The sequence below is a fragment of the Vombatus ursinus genome, unplaced genomic scaffold (assembly GCF_900497805.2).
Source record: "Vombatus ursinus unplaced genomic scaffold, bare-nosed wombat genome assembly UNPS02014801.1, whole genome shotgun sequence".
NCBI lineage: Eukaryota > Metazoa > Chordata > Mammalia > Diprotodontia > Vombatidae > Vombatus > Vombatus ursinus.
The window spans coordinates 10,623,815-10,639,078 of record NW_020954579.1 but is presented as its reverse complement, the minus strand read 5'-3'; the positions used below and the strand labels follow the sequence as shown (position 1 = coordinate 10,639,078).

General features: G+C 35.7%; 1 protein-coding gene across 1 annotated transcript in view; it reads right to left on the bottom strand.

The window, feature by feature from the left end:
• Positions 1-15,264, bottom strand: part of EFCAB13 (EF-hand calcium binding domain 13) — a 180,397-nt gene that overhangs the window by 84,638 nt on the left and 80,495 nt on the right. Inside the window, exons 20-21 of the mRNA XM_027872969.1 lie at positions 14,562-14,702; positions 14,012-14,083 (exon numbers count right to left, since the gene is read on the bottom strand). Of these exons, the coding sequence (XP_027728770.1) occupies positions 14,012-14,083; positions 14,562-14,702 (213 nt within the window). The remainder of the gene's footprint in view (positions 1-14,011; positions 14,084-14,561; positions 14,703-15,264) is intronic.

Genomic DNA, 15,264 nt, shown 5'->3' with positions numbered 1-15,264 from the left:
ATTTGAATCTGCACTCCCACTGCACAGTGACCTGCCCAGGGTCACACAGAGTGTCTGAGGGTGGATTTGTGAAGACGAGCCTTCCTGCCTCCAAGCCCAGAACTCTATCCACTGTGCCAACTAGCTTTCCCTAAGGATGACTAAAATTTTTAATTATCCTTGGAAAGGACATATTCTAGTATACTCTGGGCAAATAACTCTAGAGAGAGTAAAGTACTCACCATCAACATGGATATAGTTCAGTATTTCTTTAATTTCTTCTGGATTTAAATCCATCCCCATGCTTTCTAGTATAGATCTCAGATCAGAAGGCTTTACTTTACCATCTGAGACAGTGTTGACAACAATCCAGGCATCTTGTAATTCTGTCAAATTGTAAGCATATTAATGAATGTCAAGAATCTATAGGAAAGCCTTACTGGGGAATTTTTTAATTTTTTAGAGCAATGAAGTGCTTGAGTTTGAAACAGTAACAATATGTCAAATATATCATCAATGACAGATTTGACACAGTATTTTATTAAATCATCATAGGTAGAATATTATTAAAAGTAAAACATAAATCCATGCTTAACATATGACAGACATAGCCATTTGTGCATAAAAGAGGCATCCTGGTAGAAGAGGAAGCAGATTGCATTTGCAGGTAAAGGACCTCAGCTCTACACCCAAGTTTTCCTATTCTTTCCTCTCTGTCATTTTTTCATTCATTTTTCATCACGTCTGACTCTTCATCACCCCATTTTGAGTTTTCCTGGCAAAGATACTAGAGCGGTTTGCTGTGTCCTTCTCCAGCTAATTTTTTTTTACACATGAGGGAACTGAGGCAAACAGGGTTAAGTGACTTGCCCAGGGTCACACAGCTAGTAAGTGTCTGAAGTAAGATTTGAACTCAGGAAGATGAGTCTTCCTAACTCCAAGACCAATACTCTATCCACTGGGCCACATAGCTGCCCCATTACCTCTATTACCTTAGGCAAATCATTGAACTTATCTGGGTCTCAGTTTCCTCATCCTCAAAATGAGAGGGCAGGAGGAGATAGCCTCTATGATCTCACTCTAAATGATCCCATAAACAGGCAGAGATGGAGAGAGAGAATGAAGAATTTGGGACTTCATCAGCATGAGTAATTCTTTCCATAGAAAATAGGACCTCCACCTGTGACTTAACAGGAAGTTCTTAGAGGCACAGCAAAGTTAACTGGCTTGTCCATACCATAATTATAATGTGGAAGGACACCTAGGAATTCCTTTTTCTCGTCTGCTTAATAATCAATGGTAATTTATTGTAAAGAGAATGTTTCAAGGAGGCAGCTAATAACTCATAATTAGGCACAAGCTGCTGGTACTCATTGGACTGTTAGACACTCTCTTCTTCTCCTTCCCACATTTTGATACCTCAAGCCTCAAGCAAGATTTGGGGCCCAAATTAGGACCGAAAGGAGATGGAGACAGATTTTGTCTCAGTTGCTTTTCAGAGTTCCTCTCAATAAGAAATGTCAAAATGTTGATAGCCTTGGTTGAATAGGTTGATTTTTTAAAATTCAAGTAACATTTATATAGGGATTTGCAAGGTTTCTTTGTTATTTTAGGAGCAATTTATGTTATGCAACTAAGTCTTTTCCCCATTTCTTAGAGTAACTAAAAACCCTGGAGGTATAGGGGAAGGGATTCACAGAGAAGCGATTTCATAGGGTTGATTCCATGGGGTTGATTTGGAACTACTCTAAACCAAGAGTTGACCTATATCCAATGATGACGAGAAAGACAGTACTCAACTTTCATTTGCTTTCCTTGTTCCTGAAATGACCTTAGAATAAGGGAGCCTAGAGGGATTCACCAATGACATTCCAGGGTGGCAAATTCTACCTATCTTAAGAGACCCAGATTAATTTATTCCTCTTCATTGAAGATTCCCAATCAATTTTAGATCACAGATTTCTTTCTCTTTTTTGAACTATCATTTAAAAACACTAATTTACTAAAAACTTTTAATTAGAAAACAACAATATATGTTAATAATAGGTACATAAATTTTAACTATTTTCACTATGATGAAAAGTTATTTTGTGAACATTTATCTAAGCTACTAAATCTGACATAACATTCAATATCTATAACTCAGTATACAATACAATCAACCATGACTATCTGATTATAATATTTTGAATATTTTCTTTGGGAATTATTTAATCCTTGAACTGTTATTTAACTTTTCTATATTTATACCTTGTATACTTAGCTAGATTACAGCACTCTGAGCAGGGCAGGGACCACATTTTATGATATTAAATCAAAGCCTTAAAAGCATTATACACAACTGCTAAAAATATTGATATAAATATTAGTTCTAAAGAACAAATAAGGAAACATACTTCCCTACTTCTTGATAGACAAGGGGCTACAGAGACAGAATGTTACATATGTTCCCAGATATAGTCATTGTACTGGTTGTTAGTTTTGCTTTTGCTGGTTTTCTTTGTTACAAGGGAGGTTTCAATTCCTGAGATGTTGGGGAAGAGGTTGTATCTAGAAATTGCATTAATAAATCTTATTTTTAAAAGCTATGTTGATTAGTTTCATGCACACAAAATTTTACCCTCAAGAATAAAAAAGAAAGCTAAGGAGTTTAATATTCCTGCTTGTGATTCAAGATCTCTTTCCTATTAACTCAATTACTGAAAGTAAAAAGAAAAGGAATGAGTAGAAACTGCAAAAAGTTAAATTCCTATCCATAATAAGTCCAACCATAACTGCCAACACAGGAATGAAAGATTCATTCATACTCACTTTGGTTCTTACTCAATTTCTTGGCCTTAGTATATTTCTTGATAAGATCTTGTAAATTCACACTTTCCAGTTCTACAAAAAAAAAAAAGTGGGGGAGAAGGGAATCAGATATTCTAATAAAAAATAAAAAGGACCCAATAAAATCATTTCTACAGAAGAAAAAGGACAAAACCCCCAGAGCCAAGAGAAGAGTAAAGTAAAGCCTGAGAGCAATTTGAAAAACTCTATTTCCCTTTGTGCTGTATAGACCAGGTCCAAATTAAAAGCGGTAGAACCGAATTTGAAAATTGATTCCTCTAGGAATAAAAGTTTGATAATCTCAAAAAATATAACAGGGAGGGAAAGTAGGAATGAAGGGGGAAATAGTACTTCCTAGCCTCCAAGTATAATATGAAGCAGTAATGATCAAAAATATTCATAAAAGATAGAGGATTCTGGGAAGATGGCAGGGTAGGTCAGAAAACTTTTGGCTCTCCAAATTTCCTCCACAGAAAAAGATAGAACATTGTCTCAGAGGGAAGGTAGAGCCACAGAAATAAACAAAAGTCAGGGTAAAGCAATTGTTCTCCTAAGTCAGGCACCCTAAGAAGAACCCAGGAAAGATCTGACCTCCAGGGGCAGAGGTTCAGCCAGAGTGAAGTGCAAACACCTCTGGGTCAACTCTGCTGAATCAACAAAGCCCTGAGGGCAGCTGGAGTTGGAAGGTGGCCTCAGTCTTAGAAACTTTAATCTCAGGACAGTGTAGGGGTCTGACCACTGAGGAGGAGAAGATTGAAGGACTTTCCACTGTCAAGGGTGAAGGGGAGAGGATAAGGGAGGAATGGGTAGGTTAAGGAATAGGAAAGCAAGGTAGTGGGTAGAAGTATAGTAGAAGAGTGAGGAGGGATAGGAATAGGATGAGAAGGATAGTGAGGAAAAATAGGAAGGAGGAAAATACACAACAAGTAATTATAGTTTGGAATGTGAATGAGATTAATTTACCCATAAAATGGAAACTGATGGCAGATTAAAAATTTGAATTCAACAATATGTTGCTTTTAGGAAATGCTATAAAAATGAGAGACACACACAAACATAAAATAAAGTTCAGGAGTAGAATTTATTATATAAAAAAGTAGGGGTAGTAATCATGATTTCAGACAAAGTTAAAGCTAAAATAGATTTAATCAAAAGAGAAAAATAGGGAAACTACACTCAGTCAGCCATATTGTTCAATATTATTTCAGACCATTTAAAATAACTAGATAGTATAAAATACCTGAGAATATACTGCCAAAACAGAAACAGGAACCGTACAAACAAAACATAAAACACTTTTTATACAAATAAAGTCACAACTAAATAACTGAAGTAATATTTATTGTTCATGGGTAGGCATGGCCAATATAATAAAAAATGACAATTTTACCTAACTTAATTTATGTGATGCCATCCCAATTAAATTTTGAAAAAATTATCTTACTGAGATAGAAAAATTTTTTAACAAAGTTCAATTAGAAGAACAAAAGGTCAGGAACTTCAAAGACACCAGAAGAAAAAATATGTAAAGGAAGCAGATCCAGTAATATCAGACCTTAAACCATATTATAAGATGAGAGCATTGTTGAAGTATAAAATGGATAATTTTTATTATTTTAAATTAAAATTTTCTTGTATAAATAAAACCTATGCAGTCAAGAATACAAGAAATGCAGAAAATTAGGAAAAAAACGTCCATAGACAATCTCTTAGATAGAATGGGATTAGGTTGGAATATTGCTGTGGTGTAGGAAATGATGAGCTGGTTGATTTAAGAAAAACATGGAAAGACTTAGACTTAAGAAAGAAGATAATATCTACTTTCAGAGAAACAGATGACAAGTAGAAACAAGTATAGTATGGTCTTAACACATGTGTGAGTATACATGTATATAGGTGTGTATGTTTATAGATATCTATGTATATGTATAATATATGTGTATTATATATACATATACACACATATACATACATACATATATGTATATGTATATACACACGTGTATGGAAATATATATATATCTCCAGGCTTAACTGTAGCCTTCTTTGGGTGGGGGAGGGCAGGGAAGGAGGGGGGAAAAATAAAGTAAAAAGTGCAGAGTAGGGGAAAAAAGAAAACCTACAAGGAAGCAAAGAAAAGCTGGACAGCTTTGAAAAAAATGTCCAATATTTATCACATAGGTTTTCTTGAAGTGGATATTTATTGCTTTATATTGAATCCTCTCTTATGGTCTGCTGTGTACATGGCAATGGTTTTCTTTTCCTTTTCTTATTTTGTGCTTAAGTTTAAAATAAATTCAAAAATATAAAAAAAAATTCATAAGACAGAAAAAAGTAGATCATTGGAAGAGACTGGATAAGGAAGAAATAGAAACACGTGATTTCACTCAATATTCGATAAACCCCAAAACATAAATTACTTAGGGAAGAAACTCACCATCTGACAATAATTCTTGGGAAAACTGGAAAGAGTTTGGCAGAAATTGGGCCTGTCACTATGACTAAAACTTAGCTTTGTCATGAGAAAGGACACATGTTCTCATGTACTCTGAATGAATATTGTCTCACATCTATCTGAAGCACTCACCAACAGACTCCATAGATTTCACTGTCTCTTTAAGCTTTTCATCAGTTAACTCAAATCCCCAGCTCTCCAGGGCTGGGGACAGATCAGACATCTTGATTTTCCCATCAGTGACACTGTTGACGACAGTCCACGCATTTTTTAATCCTATATATATATCCAAATAAAAACATAACTTGATTCAACAATAGAAACAACAAAACACAGAATCATATAAAAGCCTGATATGGGGATTGTCTTCATTTTTAAGAGCCAAAGTTCTTGTGTTTATGGCTTATCTGAAGTAATCTAGTAAGATTACTCAATGGAGAGAGTTTGGGGTCTGGAGTCAGGAAGATCTGAGTTCAAATGCAGCTGGTACTTACTAGCTATATGACCCCAGGCAAGACACCTAACCTCTGTTTGCTTCAGTTTCCTTATCTATAAAATAGGGATGATAATAGCACCTCCCTCCCAGGGTTGATTTGAGGATCAAATGAGATAATAATTGTAAAATGCTTAGCAGAGTGTCTGGCACGTAATAAACACTATCTAAATGTTAGATATTATTAGGTGTTATTATTATCTAATAATTGAAAAATACCACACAGGCACCATAAAAAATGCTAACTGCTTTTGAGAAGACACCAATGAGATGAAACTTTTTAAGTGATCACAGGTAGAATATTAACTGATGCCAAAAATAAACAGCATATTGCCTATTTAAAGCTTCTAAATGCTCTTTTTTTGGAGAGTGGTTGATTAACAATCAAAGCTAGCTTCATATTTAAAAAAAAAAAAAAAAAAAACTACTGAGAGTCTCCCAATGTCCTTCAACTAGCCACAAAATCCAGAGGATTGAAGATAGTTCGTGACCAAGTGGAGGTGAATCTTTTTGCTGCTTCCCATCTGTCTAAACTTACACAACCTCGAGGCAGCTTTGGGGTCTCCAAAGGTCACCATGCTCTGGAGTGTACAGACTAGGACCAAAATGGACATAAGGACGAGTTCTGGATCACAGTGAGCACCAAGGGATCTATCTTGTACCAGGTGTCAGAGTTTCAGGGATATCTGGCTAAACATACTGGTTCAGGGCCTCTTGAGGCTTCTGAGATACTTGAGGACAATAAAAACTGAACCAAATCAGATCCCTTCTCCCAAGGTGCACCCTTCTATTTTCTAATGCCCAGAGTAAGCTAACAAACGCCAAGAAGGGAAAGTCTACCCTAGGGAGATAGTCTACCCAGAATTAGCTCTATTCCCATGGGCTCCAGACCAAGAATTGGCTTGCAGCTAACGAGGATGCCACAAGCAGCAAAATGCCAGCATTTGCTTGACTGAAGCCAAATTTGAGACACCAGTTACTACTGGAGCTCCTAGAGCCTGGAAGTTCATTAGTGGCATTCCTATGTAAAAAAAAAAATCTTACCTATCTTTTAGGGTCCTTCTTGTCCATGAAGCCTGCCCAGGCCACTCACTACCATACTGATTTCCTAACTCATTATACTAATCAGTCTATTTAGTATATTAGTTCTCACTCACAAAATTTCTCAGATACTGGTGCTGTTTGTGCATTGTTATCATGTGTCAACTTGTATTTAACATTTGTTCAGTTATTTAATGTTCCTGTTTTTATGCCTTTTCTCCTCAGCTAAATTATAAGTTTCTTTAGGGTAAGGATCATGCTTTCTGTATCTCTGAATAGCACTCATAATACTTAGAAATATGTCTTTCAGCATCCAATACTTATTGGATGAATTTTTAAAATCACATTTATAGAGGGCTTTAATATTTACATTATCTCATGTGATACTCATAACATGATTAAATAAAGCTTCATTAGCAAAAGAGAAAAAAATCTAGCAAGGGATCAGGCATTACTGTTTTGCCATTTAAAACCATACTCTCATTTTCAAAAGAATTAAAATGGAGAAGAAAGAGCATTGGTAGAACAACAGGTAAAGGTTAGATTCATACTTTTTTTAAAAAGGTAACAACAGATTAACAAAAACAAGAATAGAGAGAATTCATTCTTCTTTTAAAAAAATTCATACCATGAGGCTTAGTAACTTGTGGAGTTTTAGCCAATGTCTCGACAACGTCCTTTATTTTTACTAATCCATCATCTACAAAAGGAAGGGGGAAAAATCCATTAGAGAGAAATGAGAGCCTTTTAAAGTCAGTCTTAACAAAGCAGAAGACTGGAAATTACCTGGTAAACTAACAATCCTCAACTTTCTTGTATTAAATGCTTCCCAGAAACTAATTTTATTATCTGCTCCTTCTAGTCCCTTTCATTTGTCTTATTTTTTTTTAAATTCTATAATACATTTCATAAGCATAAAAAGGCATAAACTTAATAGTTTGTGTTGTTCCTTTTAGACAATAAAATATTTTATGTAGAAAAACTACAAGCTGAGCTTGACTTACAATGAAAAGACTGTTTAACTCCTATCAAATCCAATTCTGAAGTTTTTTGGCTGTTGTTTTCATTTTTTAGTAAGTTTACCTCAAAAGAACCATCTCTGTTCTCTGGTTCAAATCCTTCTCTCCAACCCTCTCATCTATGATTCTCTCATTGTCTCCTTATGTTCTCTCTTTTATTTTTTTTCTCTATGTATTTTACAAGTATTTATTATCTCTTTCTAATGCATTTGATCTCTAGTTGAAAAAAAAATAGAAAAATAAAAAAACCCAAAACCTTTAAAACAAATTTTCATAGTTAAGCAAAACAGATTCTCACATTGTCCATATCCAAAAATGTATGTATCTCTTTCTACATTTTAAGCTCATTACCACTTTAGAAGGATGTGGACGAGATTAATCTTTAGTCCTCTAGACTCATGGTATATCATTGAATTGATCAGAGTTCTAAAGTCTTTCAAAATTGTCATTGTATAAATTATTCTCCTAGTCCTATTCATTTCATTCTGTATCAGTTCACAGACGTCTTCACTACTTCCTCTAAAACTGCCCAAGAAACTGCCATTTCTTGTAATGATACATAATATAATATTTCACTACATTCAATATTTCATTAACACTATTTTAATTACATTCAATTACATTACAATAATATTTCATTACATTCACATGCAGCTATTCCCCCATATGTGGGTACCTTCTTATTTCCAGTTTCGGGCTACTATGAAAATAGTTGCTATAAATATTTTTGCACATAGAGGTCCTTTTCCTTTTCCTTTGATATCTTTGGGATAGACCTAATACTAGTATAGCTGGGTCAACTTTTATGTACAGTTCTAATAACTTTGGGAACATAGGTCAAAATTGCTTTCTAGAATGACTGGACTAATTCACAGGTTCACCAATAGTGGACATCCAAATTTATTTTTACAAAAAAAAAAAACTACAAAACAATTGTTTATAGAAATAAAGATAGACCTAAATAACTAGAGAAATATTAGTTGTTCACGTGTAGGATGAGCTAATATAACTAAAAATTATAATACTACCTAAATTTATTTATTTAATTCAATCCCAAACTACCAAAGGATTACTTTATAGAATGAGAAAAAATAATAATGAAGTTCCAATGTAGAGGCATGAAGGGTCAAGAATCACTAAGGAAATAATGAAAAAATATGTGAGTACAAAGGGACCCTAGTTGACCAGATCTCAAACTATACTACCAAGCAGTAATTATCATAATGATTTGGTATTGTTTTAAAAAATAGAGACATAGATCAATAGAACAGATTAGGGATATAACATAGAGAAACAAACAAATGTAGTAACCTTGCATTTAATAAACACAAAGACTCCAGCTTCCGGGGTAAAGATTCTCACTATTGATTAAAGTTCCTGGGAAAACTGCATAGCAATATTGTAGAAATTAGATTTAGACCAATACCTCACATCATATAACAAGAAAAGCCCCAAGTGGATATATGACTTAGCTCTAATTTTAGAGAATTTAATTCTTTAATTTAGAGAAATAAGGAAGCAATTACCTATCAGATCTATGGATGTGCAAAGCAATCATGATCATACAAGGGACAGAGAAGATCACAGAAAACAAAATGTATAATGTTTTTGCACATACAAACCCAGTATGTCTGAGTAGAAAGAAAACAGTTAACCAGGAAAAAAAATCTTGACAAGTTTCTTGGCTAAAGGTCTCATTTCCAAGATACATAAGGAAATTACTCAAATTTATAAGAAGACCCATTCCCCAATTGATAAATGGTCTAAGGATATGAACAGGCAATTCCCATGAGAAGAAATCCTGATTATCTTTAGTCATTTGGAAAAAAATACTCTAATTCACTAATAATTAAAGAAATGAACATTAAAGCAATTCCGATCTTCTAATTCATACCCTTTACATTAGCAAAGATGACAAAAAAAGAAAATGTTGAAGGAGCTGTGGGAAAATAGGCACGTTGATGCACTGTTGGTAGAGCTGTGAAGATTGTGATGAAAAAAATTTGGAATTATGCACAAAAACTACTCAACAAAGCATACCCTTTACTATATCCCTGCTAGGCTAATACCACAAAGATCATAAAAAATTAGAGGAAAAATCTTATATGAACAAAAATATTTTTAGCAGCTTTTTGTGGTAGCAAAAAAACTTTAAACTATGGGAGTTGCCTATCAGGGAATGGCTGAACAAATTATGGTACATTGATATAATGGAATACTATTAAGTCATAAGAAGTGAGGGAAAATATTATTTCAAAGAGATACAGAAACTCTTATAGGAGTTGATGCAAAATGAAATGAACAGAACCAGAAGAATAATTTATACTTTGTCATCAAAAACATGAAAAGAAAATCATGAAAGACTTTTGAATGCTGATCAACTAACAGAGTTTGGGAATCAAGAGACTGCTAAAAATTAAGATGTAACTTTTCCCATCCGAGTTCATGCCCTCTCTAGAGTCTAGTCACAGACCTCTTGAAGGCCTATGAAATCTGGGTTAAGAACCCTTCTTTCAAGCTGGTACCAGCACATAGTATCAATCAACAACCATTTATTAATATGGTTATTGGCACATAATACTATGTGCCAGGTACCATACTAAGCAATGGATATAAGTAGCACAGAAGACATTCTTTTTCCCCATTATTCCCAAGAGAACACATCAATTCTTTCCTGTAGATTCAATGCCCTCAGAAGGAAATCCTTGGTCCCCTAATACCTACCTAAGATTACTCGCAAAAAAAGGCAATAGTAGACATTAATATAGTATTTCATAGACACATCAATCTAGTGCCCTTAGTTAGGTGAATACATGGAAGTATTCAGTAGAATGTAAGCTTCCCAGGTGGCGCAGTGGATAGAACACTGGCTCCGGAGTCAGGAGGACCTGAGTTCAAATCTGGCCTCACTCAGACACATAATACTTCCTAGCTATGTGAGTCTGAGCAAGTCACTTAACCCCAATTGCCTCACTTAAAAAAAAAAAAAAAAAGGAAGATCTAAGCAAAAGGGTCAAAGATTCTGTAGGATAATTCAACCCAGAAATAAGCATTCTGAGGTATGGGATGTCCTCTAACACTTTGCTTATCAAGACATAGGAAGGTTACTTCTGGGCAGCTAATAGAATTCCAGTAGAATGTAAGCTCCTTGAGGGTGGGAGCTGTCTCAGTTTTTGTCTTTGTTATTTCCAGCACCCAAGTGCAGTGCCTGGCAAGTAGTAGGTGTTTAATAAAAAGTGAATTGAATTTCCTGCTAACTGCAGGTTTGCCTCCTTTCCCAAACTGCTGCCATTCCCTTTCCCACTCTGTTTTTAAGAGAATGGTGGTAAGTGACTTACTTAAAGGTAAGTCAGTTATTACAACTGCCCTGACCTCTACCTCCCTCCCAATTCTCTAAATTGTCTAATTTTTAGCTTTTTCACTGAAAAGAACATACATACAAATATATACATATGTATATATACACATACACACATTCACATAAATACATATATGGAGATATAACCTGATAGGCCCAAATACTCACTGTCAGTTTGAATCAATTTTAGGACTTCTGGAAGGTCTTCCTCAGGTAACTTCATCCCTAAGCTCTCCAAAGTATCAGACACATCATCAACCTTGACTTTCCCATCACTCATTTTGTTGACCATATCCCATGCATCCTCTATCTCTGTATGTATGAATGAACAAAAGGACAAAACTATTAGTTGAAGATTCTTGAAAAGCATGTAAAAACTTGATCTGGGGAATAATATTCACTCTCTAAAGTGGGGCTCCCTGTGTTTCTGCCTTCTCTGAAGTAAGATCCTAGGATTTAGAGCTTGAGCTTTTAGAAGTTATTTAGTCTAATTCAATCATTTTATTTTATTTTTTTAGTCTAGGTCTCTCCATCTTGCTCTGGGTGGAAGTACAACAGTCTGCTATGGTTCAATACCACTGTTGGTCAGCACCAAAGCTTTGACATGATCCATTTCCATCCTGGGCCAATTTACCACTCCTGAGGTAGCCTGGTGTTCCCATCCTCCCTCCAATCCCAAAGATTCACCATATTGGCACCAGATTTAGTGGAGGCATCTGACTGGCTTTATTCCTCCTGCATCACAGACCCCCAGACTCAAGCAATTCACCAGGCTCAGCGTCTAGTAGTAGGAGTAGGAGCAGTACTAATGTTGTTGTTGTTGAGTTATGTCTGATTCATTGTGACCCCATTTGGGGTTTTCTTGGCAAAGTTACTGGGGTGGTTTGCCATTTTCTTCTCCAGTTCATTTTACAGATGAGGAAACTGAGGTAAATGAGGTTAAATGAGTTGTCCAGGGTCACATGACTAGTAAGTGTCTGAGGCTAGATTTGAACTAAAGACTCCTCTTCCTGACTCCAGGTTTGGGACTCTATCAACAACGACATCTAACTGCCCAATAGTAGTAATAGTAGTGGTAGTAGAAGTAGTAGTTGTAATAATAGTAGTAATAATAGTGGTAGTAATTGTAGTAATAGTAGCACTAGTTGGAGGAGTGATAGTAGTAATAGTAATAGCAGCAGTAGCAATAGTAACAGTAGTATTAGCAGCAGTAGCAGTTGTAGTAGTAGAATTATTAGTAATAGTAGTAGTAGTAGCAGTAATAGTAATATTAGCAGCAGTAGCAGTAATAGTAAGTAGTAGTAGTAGCAGCTGCAGTAGTAGTAATAGTACCAATAGTAGTAGTAGCAATAGTTGTAGTAGTTGTAGTAGTAATAGTAGCAGTAGCAGCAGCAGCAACAGAAACAGGAATCACAGGCATGTATCTCCACCACCCCTGGCCCAAATTTTAAAGAAGAGGAAACTAAGGCCCACTGAGGTAAGTGATATGCCCAAGACTGCACAAGTATTGGAATAAGGATTCCAAATTGACTGAAAACCAAAAAGCACCATATGCTTTTGTTTGCCAACATTTAAAAATTCAAAACAACTCCTCTCAAAACTCCTTACTGCTTTTTTATAAGATGGCAGGGCGATGACATTGTTGCGTCAAGTATTAATTCACCCCCAAATGAAAGATGAGAGACATGCCATATTTAAGTTTTTAAGATTCCATGAAGTTCAATTTAAAGAATGGTTGGCTAGCAATCAATAGAGCTCGGTTTGAGGACCTCTCTAGTCTTTTTTGGGTACTTCAGTTAAATAAAGGTAAATCAGTGCCAAATCAGAACAATCAGTATTCTCTTGCCCACAGTACCCCATGGCTAAGAACGTCCACAGAGGGAGAAGGAATACAGAGGGAGGGGATGTCACAAAACTAACCCTGCTCCCATGGAGTTATTGCAAATCTGGAGGTCAAATAGATCTGGAGATGATGACATCAACAGCCCTAATCTCAGTCTGAGTTCCTGAGTTGAGTCTTTAGAGGATGGGTGAAAGGGAAAAAGGGAATAAGCATTTATATGACTCCTACTATGTGTTAAGTGCTTTTTACAAATATTTTCTCATTTGATCCTCACAACAACACTGCAATGTAGGTGCTGTTTTTACCCCCATTTTGCAGTTGAGGAAACTGAGGCAAACAGAGCTTAAGTGACTTGCCCAGCTAATAAGCACAACTAATAAGGGTGTGAGGCCAAATCTGAACTTGCATCTTCCCGACTCTATCCAATATACCACCTAACAGTGTAGGGATTTACTAATAGCACTCAGATAATAAGTGAGCTCAAGCTATTCTGAACAGGTCCTATCCATCCTCTAGGTTTAACTCACAGGAAAATAAATATTTAGAGCTGTAAGGGATCTTAGAGGCAAATCCCCTCATCTTACTGAGGAAAATGAGGCAGAGAAAGGTTACTGCTCAAAGTCAGACATCTAAGTGTCTAAGCAAGAACTGAAACTCAGGTCTTCCTGACTCCAAGTCCAGCATTGTATGACTTCATCACCTGAGTCTCACATCTTCCATGAAGCCTTCCCAGCCCATCCAGTCCCATACAAAGCCCTTCCTCTCCTCTGAACTGAGAGCCCATTCTGTCTGAAATACTCAGTGTGGAATCTAATCATGTACTGTCCTTGTAACACTTTTTGTATTGTTATCTTGTATGACTATTTAACACTTTTTACTGCTATACAACTTTTCTGCATTTATATCTTTTCTGCCCCCAAATAAATTTTAAGTTAACTCTTATTTTTTAAAGTTGTGAAAATAAGAATGTTCCTGTTTTGAAATTCATACTCACTTTGGCAGTCACGAAATTTTTTCATCATAGCCAAATTGTTGACAAAATCCTTTAAATTCACCATTCCATCCTCTGCCAAAAAAGAGGGAAAACAATTCAGACATTCCAATAAAGAGAAAAGTAGATCTATGAAGTCAAGTCTACAAAATATTAAAGTATAGAGTAAACCAGAACCTAACTAAAAGCTGTCCCAAAAACTAGCTTGACAATTACTTGTTCCCATACCCTTGGTTTGTCATATTTTAAAACCATTTAAATCATTTGCATTTTAACAATGAAATACAGAAGCATAAGGTATATGACACAAATCCAAATTGTTTTAAACTTAAGTAAATAACAAAAGCTAACCTAAGAAAATCTCAAGATGTATATAGGACTTAACAATGAAAAGGATTTGGTCAGGTCAAATAAAATTTTCTAGGCTTCCTAAAACAAACAAACAAATAAACCAATAAGTAAACATGTGCACATGACCAACTAATTGAGAGAAACTTCTATATTAGAGTGATTGCATACAGAATCCCGCTCTCCCCTCCACTGAAATACTCACCACTGACAGTGGCATCCAATGCTTCCTGTATATTTTCATCACTTAAATGGATTCCCCTGACATTCAGCCTTTCCTGAAGCTCAGCGATGATGTTTTCATCACTTCTGGGAATGTTGATTTGACTAAGAGACTCTTTAACTCCTAGAAGGAGGAATCATAGTCATCATTAATCATCATCAAAATATGGAGACCTGGCTGAGGAGGTAAAAATCTCCTGGAAACAAGATGAGGTGTAATAGCATCCTTGCAACATTGTTGCTAAAGTCATATCATAGGTGCTTGCTTGCAAGGAGCCTATAGATAATGAGTTATATTCAACTGCAAAAAGCAATTACTACATTCACACACACACACACACACACACACACACACACACACACACACAAGCAACTAAGCCATGAACAGAGATAGAGACTGGACCTGAGTTTATGCTGATATGGGGAGTTCCTGGATGAAGAAACTCCCTCATAGCAATGCAGGTCAGTACCTTCTCTGCAATTTATAGTCTCTTAGAGTTGGTTGAGTCATTAGCCAAGGTTCATATAGCCAGTATGAGTCATAGGTAGGGCTTGATCCCAGGTCTTCTCGGCTTCAAGGCCAGATCTCTAAAATATCTAAGAATAATAGCAGGAGAGTGAGGAAATTGAAGGAACTGGTGGTGAAAATTGAGTGAGCCACTGTAACTCTGTCTTGTGACTCTTCT